Consider the following 17,010-nt stretch of genomic DNA (forward strand, 5'->3'; position numbering starts at 1 on the left):
AAAACATTGTTCTGAATCGCTCTCATGCACTAACACACACACACACACACACACACACACACACACACACACACACACACTTCCCATTTCCTTTCAGAGCGTGACGAGTGTGTTAGCGGTCAGAGTTCGTGTGACGACAATGCCATCTGCACTAACACCATCCACGGCCACTTGTGCACCTGCAAGCCAGGATTCATGGGTAACGGCACCATCTGCACAGGTAGAGCCCTCAATCTTCACACACACACACACACACACGCACACATGCAGCAGCTTGGAGATGATGAGAATTGATTTTGATTTCTGCTCGTTCCCTTCCTGACCTTCTTTCCTACAGCATCTCACAGTCCGAGCTGATTGGAGGAGCTGATTGGGGGTTTTGTCAGTTCCGCAAAGCAATCGTTTCGCCTGGCTGCTGCTATTAGCTCAGGGAAAAGCTTTTTGTTTTTTTAAGCCCACTGGAGATTGGAGGTGCTGTGTTTTCTGTGCTGCATTCCAATATGCCCTTGGTTGCAATTTTAAGGCCTTCCCTGGTTTATCAGGTGAAGCGGAGTTGGTTAGACGACCTCGCGGAATTGCATGGACATCTCTGACACATAACAAAGAGGAGCTGTGATCTGATTTCCCTTCTCCAAAAAGCCAACCGGAGCAGAAGACTTGCAAATGCAGGTTACAGTTTCAGAATTATAACATTCTGACTCAGCTGTGTGTAGCGTTTTGCTAATTAGCATAACTGGTAGCTCCAGTGCCTTGCAAAAGTATTCATATCCCTTGAACTTTTTCACATTTTTCCACCTTACAACCACAAACTCATCATTATCTCATCTCATTATCTCTAGCCGCTTTATCCTGTTCTACAGGGTCGCAGGCAAGCTGGAGCCTATCCCAGCTGACTACGGGCGAAAGGCGGGGTACACCCTGGACAAGTCGCCAGGTCATCACAGGGCTGACACATAGACACAGACAACCATTCACACTCACATTCACACCTACGCTCAATTTAGAGTCACCAGTTAACCTAACCTGCATGTCTTTGGACTGTGGGGGAAACCGGAGCACCCGGAGGAAACCCACGCGGACACGGGGAGAACATGCAAACTCCACACAGAAAGGCCCTCGCCGCCCCCGGGGCTCGAACCCAGGACCTTCTTGCTGTGAGGCGACAGCGCTAACCACTACACCACCGTGCCGCCCACCACAAACTTAAAAGTTTTTTTTATTGAGATTTTATGTGATAGACCAACACAGAGTAGCACATAATTGTGAAGTGAAACGAAAATGATAAATGGTCTTCAAAATTTTAAACAAATAAAAATCTGAAAAATGTGATGTGCATTAGTATTCAGCCCCCCTGCGTCAATACTTTGTAGAGCCACCTTTTGCTGCAATTACAGCTGCAAGTCTTTTGTGGTATGTCTCTACCAGCTTTGCACATCTAGACACTGAAATTTTTGCCCATTCTCCTTTGCAAAATAGCTCAAGCTCAGCCAGATTGGATGGAGAGCGTCTGTGAACAGCAATTTTCAAGTCTTGCCACAGATGCTCAATGGGATTTAGGTCTGGACTTTGACTGGGCCATTCTAACACATGAATATTCTTTGATCTAAACCATTCCATTGTAGCTCTGGCTGTATGTTTAGGGTCATTGTCTTGCTGGAAGGTGAATCTCCTTCCCAGTCTCAAGTCTTTTGCAGCCTCCAACAGGTTTTCTTCCAGGATTGCCCTGTATTTAGCTCCATCCGTCTTCCCATCAACTCTGACCAGCTTCCCTGTCCCTGCTGAAGAAAAGCATCCCCATAGCATGATGCTGCCACCACCGTGTTTCACAGTGGGGATGGTGTGTGCAGGGTGATGAGCGGTGTTAGTTTTCTGCCACACATAGCGCTTTGCATTTAGGCCAAAATGTTCAACTTTGGTCTCATCTGACCAAAGCACCTTCTTCCACATGTTTGCTGTGTCCCCTACATGGCTTCTTATGCCTGTCTTTCAACGATGGCTTTCTTCTTGCCACTCTTCCAAAAAGGCCAGATTTGTGGAGTGTACGACTTATAGTTTTCCTGTGCACAGATTCTCCCACCTGAGCTGTGGATTTCTGCAGCTCCTCCAGAGTGATCATGGGCCTCTTGGCTGCTTCTCTGACCAGTGCTCTCCTTGCTCGCTCTGTCAGTTTAGGTGGATGGCCATGTCTTGGTAGGTTTGCAGTTGTGCCGTACTTTTTCCATTTTTGAATGATGGATTGAACAGTGCTTCTTGAGATGTTCAGAGCTTGGGATATTTTTTATAACCTAACCCTGCTTTAAACTTCTCCAGAACTTTATCCCTGACCTGTCTGGTGAGTTCTTTGGTCTTCATGATGCTGTTTGTTCTTCAGTGTTCTCTAACAGACCACTGAGGCCTTCACAGAACAAGTGTATTTATGCTGAGAGTAAATTACACACAGTAGGACTCGATTAACTAATTAGATGACTTCTGAAGGCAATTGATTGCACTGGATTGTATTTAGAGGTATCAGAGTACAGAGGGCTGAATACTAATGCACACCACATTTTTCAGATTTTTATTTGTTTAAAATTTTGAAGACCATTTATCATTTTCATTTCACTTTACAATTATGTGCTACTCTGTGTTGGTCTATCACATAAAATCTCAGTCAAAAACTTTTAAGTTTGTGGTTGTAAGGTGGAAAAATGTGAAAAAGTTCAAGGGGTATGAATACTTTTGCAAGGCACTGTATCAGGTGGGAATGATGACGTAGGGAAAGTTACGTAAATCTAAACCTTGCCTTCATCCTCGTCTGGTGCTGTAAAAAAAAAAACCTGGGAAAACAAGTTTGAAGCGGAATGTCACAAACAGCTCAGTCACTGCTGAAGTGTGTCATCAGAAGGCGTGCTGTACTGGTTCCTGTAAACCAGTACAGCACGCACAACCGAATCACAGCAGCCATGGTGTCATTTCACCAAGCGTACTGACGAATGTATCGGTTGCTGCCTGGTTAAGTAGTTAGCTGATGTTAATCGTTAACTAAAACCTTTTCTCTTCAGCAGTAACAATACGATGTTACGTAGCTGTCGATCATTGCTAGCAAGTAAGCTAACATTAGATAAGCAAGTTGAAATAAACTAATAGAATCTAGAAGCCATGTTCACTAGCAAATGAGGACAAATTAGGATAAATATTATACTAGGTGATAAATCAGTGGCCATGTTTGCTTGAAAGATAGCTAGCATAGAAAACTACAGTGTAGTGCACACAGGAAATAACGCGAGCCATTCATCTCACCATATACTGTCTAAGAAAACTAGCCGGTTACAGAAACTGCCAGCGTGTCTCGTTGGCTAATCTTAGCGAGAGGGTTCATCCATTTACATTTCAGCCTTCAGATTTTATCACCACAGCAACAAGTCAAATAAAATCAAGGAAATAATCTCAAACCCACTGGTTAATAACATGCTTTTTAAACGAGCTTTATGCCTGAGATTTGTTTTAAGTGCCTGTGCGTTCCTGAACCAGTGAGATCTTTGCAAGTAGACTGCAAGGTTAGAAAATTAAATAATAAGAATAAAACAAAAACCACAATTCCATGTCATTTTTGTATTATATATTTCTTTTCATAATTCTGTATCATTTCATAACCTGTTTGCTTTCCGCATACGGCTGCTTTCTAACTGAGCAGGACAGAAAGGACAAGAGCAGACAGTCAGAGAGCTGAAGAGAGTTACTGCGGAAGGGAGTGTGTGGACGTGAATGTGCAGAAGTGAACACGTGGGAAGTGAGCATGCGGCAGGCTTGCAATGCTCGAGTCTGACTCGTGCCCTAATTTTAAGGACTTGTGACTTGACTTGGACTTGAGCACTGATGACTTGGACTTGGACTCGTGACTTGTGCATTAACTGCATTTGGACTCAGATTTTTTCTTTATTTTTTGTAACATGCCATAATAATTTGGCATAAGATATTTATATCTACATTATTTTTTGTACTAATTTTGTGTAAGAGTGTCACACCTATGTGCCTTGGCATGTGCATCAGATAGACTCTCAGGTGCGCTCCGGACAGCGCACGTGCGCCAAGCGGACTCTCGCACGCACACCGTAAACGACTCGTACGGGTATCTGCACAGGATTAAGGCACAATCAGCGCGCCGATATAAAAACTGTGAAAACACACTTACTTTGCGAAGTATTGAGTTGCGTTGCTGATACATTACCAAGCCTCATTTCCTTGTTTGGTTTCCTGATCCCTGATTTCCTGTTTCTCGTCTTTGATCCTGCCGAGTCTACGATAGCCTGTTTGGGCCTGTTTCACTGTTTTACGATTTTGCCTGCCATTCTGGATTGTTTACCGTCTTCACTTGTATTATTAAACACACCTTCTGCACTTCCATCCATCTCCCAACCGTCGCTGACAGAATACTTCACACTCCCTGATAAAGAGAAGCACATTCACCTGTTCATACACCATGTTCAGGATCAAACTAATGATGCTAAAACAGCTACCATCAAATGGTGCGGTTGGAGTCTTGTTCTTGGACTTGACTCGACTCAAATCTTTTTCTTTAATGGCTTGGACTTGACTCAGACTTGAACACTGGGGACTCGAGACTGGACTCGGACTCGAGGTTTAGTGACTCGACTGCAACACTGGCATGCAGCAGTGAACGTGCGGAAATGAACGTGTGAGAAGTGAACATGTGTACATGAACATGTAGACGTGACCATGCGGAAGTGAACTTGTGGAAGTGAATGTGTGTAAGTGAACTTGCAAGAAGTGAACGTGCGGAAGTGAGCATGCGGGAAGTGGATGTGTGGAAGTGGCCGCCTTCCACTGCTGTGTGGAGACGTGTGTGTGATTCTCTGAATAGGATGTGATGGTGCGTTAAGGAAAAAACAATGCAATTTTCTCAAGCACGTCGTGCCGTGAGATCGGGAGCCAGACTACAGTAATTACCTCATTCTCTCTCTCTCTCTGTCTCTCCGAATAAAGAAGCTCACAGTCCCTTATGTCTTCCTGAGAAGTGATTATGATGTTCTGATTCAGTGCAGGATTATTAACTCTTAACCGAGTGAAATTTAATGGCTGACTGAGATGTCCTTTTTCTTTTTCTCTTTTGAGCAGAAGTCCGGAGCCTGTTTTTGTTTAAAAAGTTAAAATGTGTAATCTTATTAATCTTTGTCCTGTGTTATGTTCGAGGAAAATAGTAAATGGCTCAAATTTGTATTTGGTATATTAGGGACACTGTAGATAAAAATAAAATAAGAGAGAGCGAGAGAGAGAAAAAGTCGTACATTTATGAAAAAAACTCTGATACTCTCAGAGTATCTTGAGTTAAGTCATGAATTTGTGAGAAAGAACTCATAAATTTGAGGAACAAGTCAGAATTTCCAAGATGAAGACGTCACAAATGTATTTTTGAGAAAGAAGGGAAAATAAAACTCTCATGCTTTCCGGCTTCCTGGCTGCAGTGCATTCTGGGAAATGTAGTTGAAAATCTCAGCGCTTTATTTGGTGCGTAATTCAGGAGGAAAGACTGTATTTCCGAAAACTCTCGGCTCAGCCGTGGCATCTGTGGTGTGGATCCAACCTTGGAAAGTGAAGTAATCTGGTTCTTTGACCAAAAAAACCCCACTATTTTTCCAATGTTCTTTGTAAATTTGTGATTTTTTTTTTTTTTTAATCTTGGAATTTTTTAGGGTTTTTTCACAAATTTAAGATTTTATGATCTCAGAGAAAAGGCTGTTTTTCCAAGTTTTTTCTCATACATTTCTTACAGTAATTTCAGTTTTTCTTTCAGAATATTACCCCTAGGGTGGCACGGTGGTGTAGTGGTTAGCGCTGTCGCCTCACAGCAAGAAGGTCCGGGTTCGAGCCCCGTGGCCGGCGAGGGCCTTTCTGTGTGGAGTTTGCATGTTCTCCCCGTGTCCGCGTGGGTTTCCTCCGGGTGCTCCGGTTTCCCCCACAGTCCAAAGACATGCAGGTTAGGTTAACTGGTGACTCTAAATTGAGCGTAGGTGTGAATGTGAGTGTGAATGGTTGTCTGTGTCTATGTGTCAGCCCTGTGATGACCTGGCGACTTGTCCAGGGTGAACCCCGCCTTTCGCCCCTAGTCAGCTGGGATAGGCTCCAGCTTGCCTGCGACCCTGTAGAACAGGATAAAGTGGCTAGAGATAATGAGATGAATATTACCCCTCCCTCAGCTCCTTTTTGTTTTCCTACAACAGCCCTAATATGCCGTCATAAATTTGACTGAAACACAACAGGATGGTTAACATTTTCTGCAATGTTAAATCCTGAATATTGTGGACTCATTCTGAAAGTGTTTGTTTGTTTTGAGAACAAAATCACACAGCGACAATAAGCGGAAAAACAGAACAAAGCGAATCTGTTGATAAGCTGTTTGCTGTTGTGTGTTTACAGGCAGGGCAAAGGACAGTAAAGTTGATTTTCATCTTTTCTTATTAAACCGGCTGAGAGCTGTGTGTTGCCTTGGCAGCTTCTTTTTTTTTTAAGTTGGTTTAGCTGCATTACAGTGCTAGAAAGATGCACAAAATACACCAACAGACAATAAAATGTTTGTGTGCAGGAACAAAACTGCTTTCTTTTCTACGCACTTCTCTGGCACGGGCACTTCATGTTGCCAGGGAGACGCCACTGTCAGCGATGATGCTGATCTGACATGCCCACGACATTCTGATCAGAGTTTTTGTAACTATTTGTATTGCTAATATTTCTTGAATAACTGCTAAATTAGTATTGATAAGTATTTGGGTTTCTGTTTGTTTTTAAATCAAAATGTGAGAGAGAGAGAGAGAGAGAGAGAGAGAAAGTCAGTAGCATCATTATCGGTCCATGAAGCTCTGAAAGCAGAACAGCTCATTTCACTGCTAATCGATCACTTCACCCACGAAGAGAAAGTGTGTGTGTGTGTTTGTGTGTGTGTGTGGTTGACAACTGACGTGTCACACTCCTGTGTTTATTCTCTAGGGAGTTCAGCGAAAACAGAAATACACAAGAAACACTCAAACTGTCATGTTTGCAGGTGATTTATGGACAAATTGCCGATTTAGCGCTTGTTGAGAAGCTGTGTGCTGGTAACGAGGACTGTGTGTCACTCTTTACTATGTCCACATCCTGTAATTTCCCCAAGGAGAATTCTCTGTACTCGTGTTACTTTCAGGATTTCTAAAAGTTTTACCCAACATAATCAGAACTAAGATGGGCATGACACAATGAGTAATGTCTCTGGCAGGGGGTGTGTGTGTGTGTGTGTGTGTGTGTGTGAGGGAGAGAGCTTGACATCTGCGCTCATATGAAGAAATTGTCGGAATTTCAGAAACTGGATGGCGTTCCATTACGAGCACTCAGCTGTAAATGCTCCCATGTGGATGGTGGATGTGTCGAACGAGTGAAGGTCTGCTGCTCTGTGGATAATCATATTCACTCTGACTCAGGTAGCGTGTCATGCTGCCATGTGATTTTTTTTTTCAAAAGACCCAGTGAAATGGAAACCCCACAAATCCCAAGAGCACCAGAGCTTTTTTTTATCCTCACGTCATGTTGACTTCACTCCCAGTACTGAAGTACCCTGAACTGTGAAAGCACATGGGCATGTTCTCGATTCTGCTCAAATATTAAAGACATGTTGGAGGAAAACAAAACATCAAGGCAAAAAAAAAAAAAAAATGTTGAAGTCGTTGCAACAGCCAAGCAACGAGGCAAGCAGAGGCCTATTCAGATTGGACTAGTTTTCCAGGATTTTCACAATGATCCATGTTTCACTAAGGATTTTAGTCACACCCAAATCTGTCATGTCCGTCATCAGGGGCGCCGCCAGAAATTTTGGGCCCCATGAAAGATTAGAATTTTGGGCCCCCCAACTTTCAACAAAAGCAGCAATCTTAAAGCATTTATGGGTTGTATTGCTGCTTACCTCCTTCTCCAAAGGGGGGTTCAGTGGTTTGGTAGGGCGGAGGTCCCCCTGAGGCTGAATCTGTGCATACTTAGGGCACCCCATTAGTTATGAAACTGGTTATTAGCACTAGTTATTAGCACCAGCATAACATAATATTTCATCTTGTTTATCACACAAGTCAGTTCAGTTATTAAAATGGAAAAAATGTCACTGTACAAACTGTAAAAGTGTTCTCGATAGGCTAATCCAACCACGTTCATACTGTTCATTTACCATTCGCTAATATTTTGAACACATGTGAGCGATAGCTACCTTTCTTTGGGAAAAACCGAGTGACCAGTTGCCTGCCTCTCCGGTCCCTCTCAGCTTTCAGCTGCCTTTCTTTACGTTTTTGACAGCCACTCTTCATATTTAGCGATGATAGACTGTACGCACTCCACTGCTGGCTGGCTGGCTGCTGCACCGCGACACAGCAGCAAGTAGCGTTGCACTGATCAGCACACAGATTTAACGCATCGCGCTTCTACCAGAACTGGACCGTACCATTTCGCAAAAGGGGGAGGGTTAAATGACAATATGTTGAAGAACTCAAGAAATAGACAACCTTGTTCAATTAGCTCATTTTACCAGATGGAATATTGCATTGTTGTTATTTCAAAAGTCTTATTAAAATCATTAAAAGCATATTATCAGCCCCTTAAAGGGCCCCATGGCAGTGCTGGGCCCCTAGAATTGTTCTAACCTTTCCCCCCCTGGCGGCGCCCATGTCCGTCATATTTACTGACTGAACGTCAACAAGTCTGAAAATATTGTATATCTCATGCTTTTTCATCAGTACAAAGACATTCCAGGAAATGTTCTTTTCTCTCATCTACAAAAGAAACCAAACCAAGTATTGGCTTTGAGTATAAAACACAGATCAATAAAATATACTGTTAGAAAAACAACACCACCAAAGGCAAGTTATTTCATTCCTAGCACAGGTGAAGCTGGACATCTTACAGACTGGACATGTGACCTATTAATGATCAACCGCATCATTATATGAAGACACGCCCATCTCTGTGATGGATGAGAATTACTGCAGACGTCCTCCATCACCGAACAGATGAACATCTGGAAATGTGGCCCTGCTCGAATAGCACCTAAAATATTATTGATTCTATCCACATTCACTGGATATGAGCAATCGCGTGCTCTGATTGGCTACTCTACTATTAGGACATCAGCTCATATACCATGAGTAGAGAAAAACAAAATAGTGGAGCCCATCAAGTCAGATATATAACTTTCTTATCAAGTATTTAAAAGAAACAGAAATAGCTAAAAGAACATACCCCCCACCCACCCCCCAATATCTCCTGTTCCACACTCCAGCCCAGTCGGTGGCGGTAGGGCACCTTTAAGTCGGTTTGCCAACCGCCAAAAAAACCCTAAAAAAGAAGAAAAACAAAATGGCAGAGCGTGTTGCTGAACCAACCAAGGACAAAATAAAAACTCTACTCAAAAACGATAAAAAGCAACAAAATATGGAATAAAAGTATTTTGATGGTAAGAACATATCTTTTTTTATTTTTCAAGAATTATTATTGTTATCGCATTTTTCACAAATTGCTCCTGTCATTTCTCCGGTTTGTTTACGTTCTAAGCGAAAATTATTTTGTCGGACGTTTTGTATTAAGATTTTATTTATTGAATTTGCAAAAAATTAAAATAAAAAAGCTCTGTTTCTCAAAATCCAGTGAATGTGGATAGAATAAAACAGTTATTCCACTCAATCTCGTCGTACATGGATTATAGACAACTCGGTGCTACGCGCCTCGTCGCTTATCAGCTTATGTACAACTCGATTTCATGGAATAACCATTTATTATCTAATGATCTCAGATAAGGGTGGCACAGTGGTGTAGTGGTTAGCGCTGTCGCCTCACAGCAAGAAGGTCCGGGTTCGAGCCCCGTGGCCGGCGAGGGCCTTTCTGTGCGGAGTTTGCATGTTCTCCCCGTGTCCGCGTGGGTTTCCTCCGGGTGCTCCGGTTTCCCCCACAGTCCAAAGACATGCAGGTTAGGTTAACTGGTGACTCTAAATTGAGCGTAGGTGTGAATGTGAGTGTGAATGGTTGTCTGTGTCTATGTGTCAGCCCTGTGATGACCTGGCGACTTGTCCAGGGTGTACCCCGCCTTTCACCCGTAGTCAGCTGGGATAGGCTCCAGCTTGCCTGTGACCCTGTAGAAGGATAAAGCGGCTACAGATAACGAGATGAGATGAGATCTCAGATAAAGACAAGATTGTGTGACCAAATTTCTCATTTTTCTATGTGTTTTTTCCCCATTTTTGTTGTTATATGTATAGATTTGGCTCGGACTTGACTACAGTGAGGTAAAGAAAGCGGCAGTGAGCCTGCAGTGATTGTGGAGCAACGGGCAATTTACAGAACAGAGTGACACCGCCCAGGAAATGCGTTACCTCTGACTTTAAATCAGGTTTTAGACCCGTGTGTGTGTTCTAAAAGTTTCTGAAATGCTGATTTTCTTCATGCTGAAGCGTATAAATTAATAATTTACAGGTGATTGTTATTCAGCAGGCGTGCGCACGACACGGCTGATTTACATTTGGTGTTGCTTTTTTTCAGTCAGATAGCTTTCGCACCCTTCCTCACGCCATGTTAGAAAAGCAGAAGGGCCTGTGTCCGCAGGAAGTGAATACAGTGCAGTACACTAGGCAGTGTATGAAGCATTGCGGCTTGAGACACACCAGATCTGTCACTTATCAGTCGCCATAAGGTGCTGCATCGCATTAATAGATGATGTCGTGGCAAATGGAACCGACGTATACACCACCCGAGTCTGACTGATGTTTATACAGCAATATTCTTCATTAAATCACTAGTCTTTTTATTATTTTTTCATATTTATTATTCCTTTAGTTAAAACCACTGGGTTTTACAAACGGTTCATGAAACGTGTGTGTATCTAAAAATACACAAGCTATTTACACTAATCAACATAATCCATATACAGTCATGGGGAAAAAGAAAGTACACCCATCTTCAGTTCTGTATTTTTTTTATTTATCAGGGCCTCAGTAACAGTTGTGTGACCTTCGCCAACTTATGTAAACAAAGATTTAAGCTCAGGTGACGAAGAAAAAAAAACATAACAGATTTCAATATGTGGTCTTTTTTTTTTTTTCAAAAAAGTAAGCCAACATTCAGATTCCAGGTGAGGAAAAAATAAGTACACCCTATAATTCAGTAACATGTAGCACCACTTTTAACAACAATAACCTGAAGTAAATATTTTCTGAAGGATTTTATCAGTCTCTCGCATCATTCTGGAGAAAATTTGTCCCAGTCTTCTTTACAAGATTGCATCAGTTCCTTGATGCACTAGCGGTGAGTGGCCTAGTGGTTAGCATGTCTGCCTCTCAATCAGGAGCTCACGAGTTTTACTCACAGTTTGGTCATACCAAAGACCGTCATAAAAATGGTGCCTACTGCCATCTGGCAAGGCACGCTGCAATACAGATGCGAGTGGGGAGTCAAAGGCCGAATCCCATTTCACCCCTTGGACCAACCCCTTGGCCCTTCCCCTCCATTTTGCGCGTTCACGTGAAGGGGTAGGGGTATCCCAATCCCAGTTAACGCGGAGGGGTAGGGGAAGGGGTAGGGCTTCTGTACCCCTCCAAACGGAGATTTTCCTGGAGCTGACTCCGAACGAAGGGGTTTGAGTGATTTCCCACAATGCCATGCGGATTTCAGCGAGATTTCATGCGGATTTCAGAAAGATGGCGGTTCCCGCGGCGAAAGATTGTCATAAATGTATTTTCTCCATTATTTACGTGTTTTAAGTTGTTATCCAGAGGAAACATGCCGCTTGATTCGCTTTCGAGCTGAGAATGAGCAGCGATTTCTGAAATCCAAGCTGCTGCTAAAAAGCTTTGGGAGTGAGTATTGTTTTCGGTTGCTTGACTGCGTACGTTTTGTTCTGTTATTCTCGCTTTTATTGTTTACATGAGTGTTCTGACACCTCATTCTGTCGGATGTGGTGCACGAAGCGCCAAAGATATCCCATTCAGTGGTGTTAGTTAACAAATCACACCCTGCCAGCAGAGATTTCTGGTTCTGCCTCTGACTGTAGCGGCTGGTCGCAGCCAATGACGCATTTGGTCACGTTTTGCTAACGTAAACGCTGACGGAGGTACGCGATGACGTATGCGATCGTTGAAGGGCTATCCCAATACGTAAGGGTTGAATTTCAAGCCCTATCCCTTGTAGCTCAGTTTCAAGGGGAAGGGCCAAGGGGAAGGGGGAGGGGAAGGGGGAGGGGTAGAAATTAGAATTAGGATTGGGCCAAACTCTCGTGGTTACCAGAGGACTAGCCCCCCACTGTAACCCTAGCTATGTAATATAGGCGAGAGGCCGAGGGCTATGAAACGGAGATTGGTGCCACCAAACGTCCCATGAATGGTGTGGGAAGGACTTTGATCAGTTCCTTGATGTTTGAGGACATTCATTTATGCACCGCTCTGAAGATCCCACTGCAGCATCTCAATGGGGTTGAGGTCTGGACTTTGACTTGGTGGTTCCAACACCTTGACTTTTTTCTTCTTTGGTTATTCAGATGTTTGATTTGCTGGTGTTCTTGGGATAATTGTCCTGTTGCATGATTCAGTTTCAGCCCAGCTTAATCTGCTGGACAGATGGCCTGCCATTTTTCTCAAGAATATTCTGGTATAAAATGGAGTTCATCATCGTTGTCCCAATGACTGCAAATTTCCCAGGTCCTGTGGCTGCACAGCAAGACCAAATCATCACCCCTCCATCACCATGCTTCACAGTTGGTGTGAAGTGTTTGTGGTGATACGTGGTGTTCAGTTTTCACCAAACATGGCACTGTGCATGAGGACTAACCATCTCCACCTTGGTCTCATCAGTGCAAAGGATACTGTTCCAGAACTTTTGTGGTTTATTCTAATACAATTTTGCAGATCTAAGCCATGCACCATTTTCTTTTTGGACAAAAGGAGCTTTTTCATAGTTATCCTGCCATGAAAGCCATACTTGTTCAGTCTTTCTCTGAATGTGCTGTCAAGAACATCGTCAAGTCAAGTTTATTTAACACACACATAAACAAACATTTAATGCACGTACAGAGGTCTGTAGGTCACATGACGTAGCTCTTGGGAGTTTCTTTATATCTCTGAGCTTTAAACAGTCAAACCTTGGACTGAGTATATTGGGATGCTCAACTCCTGAGAAGATTGACAACTGTCTTGAAGGCTGCCCATTTCTAAACAGTCCTTCTCACTGTCAGATGGTGAATTTCGCATTGTTTGGAGATGGCCTTATAACCCTCCCAGACTGATAAGTCAAGTCAACTTTATTGTCAGATATGCTATACATGGTTGACATACAGCACAGATGAAATCTCAGTCCTCTCTGACCCACGGTGCAAACAGGCAATGCAATAAATAAAAATAGAATAATTGAAAAAACAAAAACAATATAAACAGTATAAACACTCTAGATAAGAACTAGACAGACTAAACACTCAGACAATATAAACAGTATAAACACTAGATAGGGGCGGCACGGTGGTGTAGTGGTTAGCGCTGTCGCCTCACAGCAAGAAGGTCCGGGTTCGAGCCCCGTGGCCGGCGAGGCCCTTTCTGTGTGGAGTTTGCATGTTCTCCCTGTGTCCGCGTGGGTTTCCTCCGGGTGCTCCGGTTTCCCCCACAGTCCAAAGACAAGCAGGTTAGGTTAACTGGTGACTCTAAATTGAGCGTAGGTGTGAATGTGAGTGTGAATGGTTGTCTATGTCTGTGTCAGCCCTGCGATGACCTGGCGACTTGTCCAGGGTGAACCCCGCCTTTCGCCCATAGTCAGCTGGGATAGGCTCCAGCTTGCCTGCGACCCTGTAGAACAGGATAAAGCGGCTAGAGATAATGAGATGAGATGGGAAATATTAGATAAGAACTAGACAAAGACTAAACACTCAAACAGACAATATAAACAGTATAAACACTAGATAAGAACTAGACAGACTAAGCATTCAAACAAACAATATAAACAGTATAAACACTCTAAGAACTAGACTTAGACTAAACACTCATATATACATATACACACACACACACGTAAATTGGTGCAAATAAACAGTCAAGGGCACTTGAGGTATAGCAGGTAAACATGAAATAAGCAGTATAAACAAACTAGCAGCTGTTAAGGTGAGGTAGTGCGGAATAGTGCAAATGAGCGAGGTAAAGTGAGATGTGCGGTCCCTGAGTTCAGTGCGTTAATGAACGTTGAGATGCATGTATGTGTGTAACAACAGTTGCTTCTCTGAGGTCATGGCTGATGATTTTTCTTCTTGGCATGATGTAGACATGCACCTGAGTGCTCAAGAATGCCAAACTGCCAAAAGTTCTTTTACAGAGGTAGTCACACTTTTTGATGAGTAATTAAAGCTGTACTGCCTTTCCGATTTTTCAAGTGTAGGTCATAAAAAGAATTTTCCCCGACACCCAATTATTTTTGTTTAGTGGACCAAAAGCTACTGAATTCAAATCACAGACTTCCAAATATATATACATTTTTATTTATTTTATATAGAACAATTAATGAATTTAGGGCCAAGTGGCCCTAAATTCTCCTCTATTTTTTCCTGCTTCAGCATGATGCAAAACAAGAGACTATGTTATGCATCACGTGGTGGGATTTTCCCGTTCATGTAAGGCATTGTGGGATACAAATTTGAAGCAGGAGAGAAAAATGGAGGATGTGAGTGTGCAAATGAAATGTGAAAGACCAACTACAGTAATGGAAAGCGATAAGAAAAGACGTTATGTTATATACGAAGGAAAGGAACCGCAGGACCAAACTAATAAATATCGGTGCTCAGCGAGCACCTCGGTGTGATCAGCTGTTTGTTTAGCGACAAGATGATGTAACTGTCAGTGCACGCTCAAAGGTAAACCTGCGCATGCACACATGGACTTCCTCTGTCGGCTTGACTGCATGAAGTGAGCAATTTCATGCACATTATTTGCTAGGGCATCCCCTCAAATTAAATAACTTCCCAGCCACAGAATTTTCCATTAGCCATTATCCATAACTGCTTATCTTGTGCAGGGTCATGAGCAAGCTGGAGCCTATCCCAGCTGACTATGGGCGAGAGGTGGGGTACACCCTGGACAAGTCGCCAGATCATCACAGGCCAGCCACAGAATGGCCTCGGGTTGTTTTTTTTTTAATATTATCATTAGATATTACAGAAATAAACATATATCAGAATGACCAAATTTCAGAGGGAACAAAAATTTACAGATTTTATGAAATCGAAAGCCCATCTACTTTTAATCTTGTGCATTTCATTACTAACAATTGAATGCTAATTACCTTCTTAATGAGTGTTGGATTAGGAAAGGTCTTATTTTTTTCTTTTTTTTGTACTTTTTTTTTAATATTGGTTTATTTTTTTGGGGAAAAAGGACTACATATTTTTTGGGGGGAAAAGGACTACAATCTGTTGTATTTTTGTTGTGACCTGAGGCTATTTATTGCTTGTTTGTCTGTTAGTTTATAGAAGTTGGTGAGGATCACACAGTTGTTATTCAGGCTCTGATAAATAAAAACATAGAATTAATTTGGGTATACTGTCATTTGCCCATGACTATATACGTAATTGCAGTAACTCAATTTATGTGATATGATTTGAAGCCATTCAGTAGATGTATATTATTTAGTCTTCTTATGCATAAATTTACACACACTCAGGATTGCTAACGGCTGAGCTTTTTATGGACATGACCATATGCCCAGTTTTCTGTTGTACATTTGTTTCATCAATGAGATCCATTGTGTTTACAAGTTTATAAATGCATAGTAATTTCTGTTCAGGGACTCATTATTATGTGTGCTATTGAATTTGCAGTTCCAAATGGTTGTTAAAGCCAGGAGTGGTAGCGGGGATAAGCTCCCACTTCTCATAAAGCACTCCCACAAGGCTTGTGTCTCTAACAGCCTCTGACAACCAAGTCCAGCTCCTGGACTGCACATGTGGCTTAGCTCTTAAGCTCAGCAGAACTGCTTTTACTAACAGGAGAAGGGGAGCTTCTGGTGCCTCAAAACCAGCTGCTTTGGGTAGATGGTACTCATTAGCATGGGAATGCAAACCATCTAGGAGAAGGAAAACTCTGATTCAAACTCTCATTCTCTTCAGGAGAAGAGAAGGCTAAGGACTAAACCCTACAGAAATCCAGAGTGAAGCCCCTAAGGCAGTAGGATGACATATGACATCTCCTTCCGACAACTCCTGCAGCCAAGCTGATGCCAAATGTACTGCTAGGCATTCTTTTGGATCACATCTGCAAGGCCAAGAGGGGGATCTTCTATGTATGGGCAGCTTAGGATCTCCACATTCACCACCCAGGTTTGCACTCTGGAGAGGTCACTTCGGTGCTGCTGCAAAGTGGCATAATCAACACGGGAGGCAGCAGTTACAAGTTATAAGTCCAATCTGATTGGCATAAGGTATGGGTGCTATGGGTTGCCTCTGTCGGTGGGAGGTCATCGAATCTCATTGATCGGCTACTGCCTGCCTCAATCTGGGCAGCCCTCAGACAGTAAGGTGCTGATCTGCCACTGCCTGCCTGCTTCAATGGGTGCTTGAAGCTTAGATTTTCATTGACAAGTAGACAGCTATCTCTATACCAGGCAAACTACAAAGAAGAAAGGAGAAAGCACAAGTTATGCAACTGGCCACTTGGAATGTCAGGACTATGTGTCCTGACCTCTCAGATGACCTGCAGCAGCTTGATGACAGTAGAAAAATGGCAGTCATTAACTCTGAACTGAGGAGATTGGACATAGACATTGTAGCATTGCAAAAAAAAAAAACAGGCTTGCTGCAGACGGCATGTTGTGAGAGAAGGACTATACCTTCTTCTGACAGGGCAGACCCCCTTAGGAACCCAACTTGCATGATGTTGGACTCGCAGTCAAGAACAGCCTGCTACCCATGGTAGTTCCTCCTACTGATGGTTCAGAACACATCCTATCCCTCAGCCTTTCAACATCGATAGGCAAAGTGAACATTCTGTG

At 42.9% G+C, this 17,010-nt stretch overlaps 1 protein-coding gene across 1 annotated transcript in view; it reads left to right on the forward strand.

Moving 5' to 3' along the window:
• LOC132899744 (protein kinase C-binding protein NELL1-like) overlaps window positions 1-17,010 on the forward strand; it is a 528,774-nt gene that overhangs the window by 407,144 nt on the left and 104,620 nt on the right. Inside the window, exon 14 of the mRNA XM_060941854.1 lies at window positions 98-220. Within this exon, the coding sequence (XP_060797837.1) occupies window positions 98-220 (123 nt within the window). The remainder of the gene's footprint in view (window positions 1-97; window positions 221-17,010) is intronic.

The sequence above is a fragment of the Neoarius graeffei genome, chromosome 15 (genome assembly GCF_027579695.1).
Source record: "Neoarius graeffei isolate fNeoGra1 chromosome 15, fNeoGra1.pri, whole genome shotgun sequence".
Classification (NCBI taxonomy): domain Eukaryota; kingdom Metazoa; phylum Chordata; class Actinopteri; order Siluriformes; family Ariidae; genus Neoarius; species Neoarius graeffei.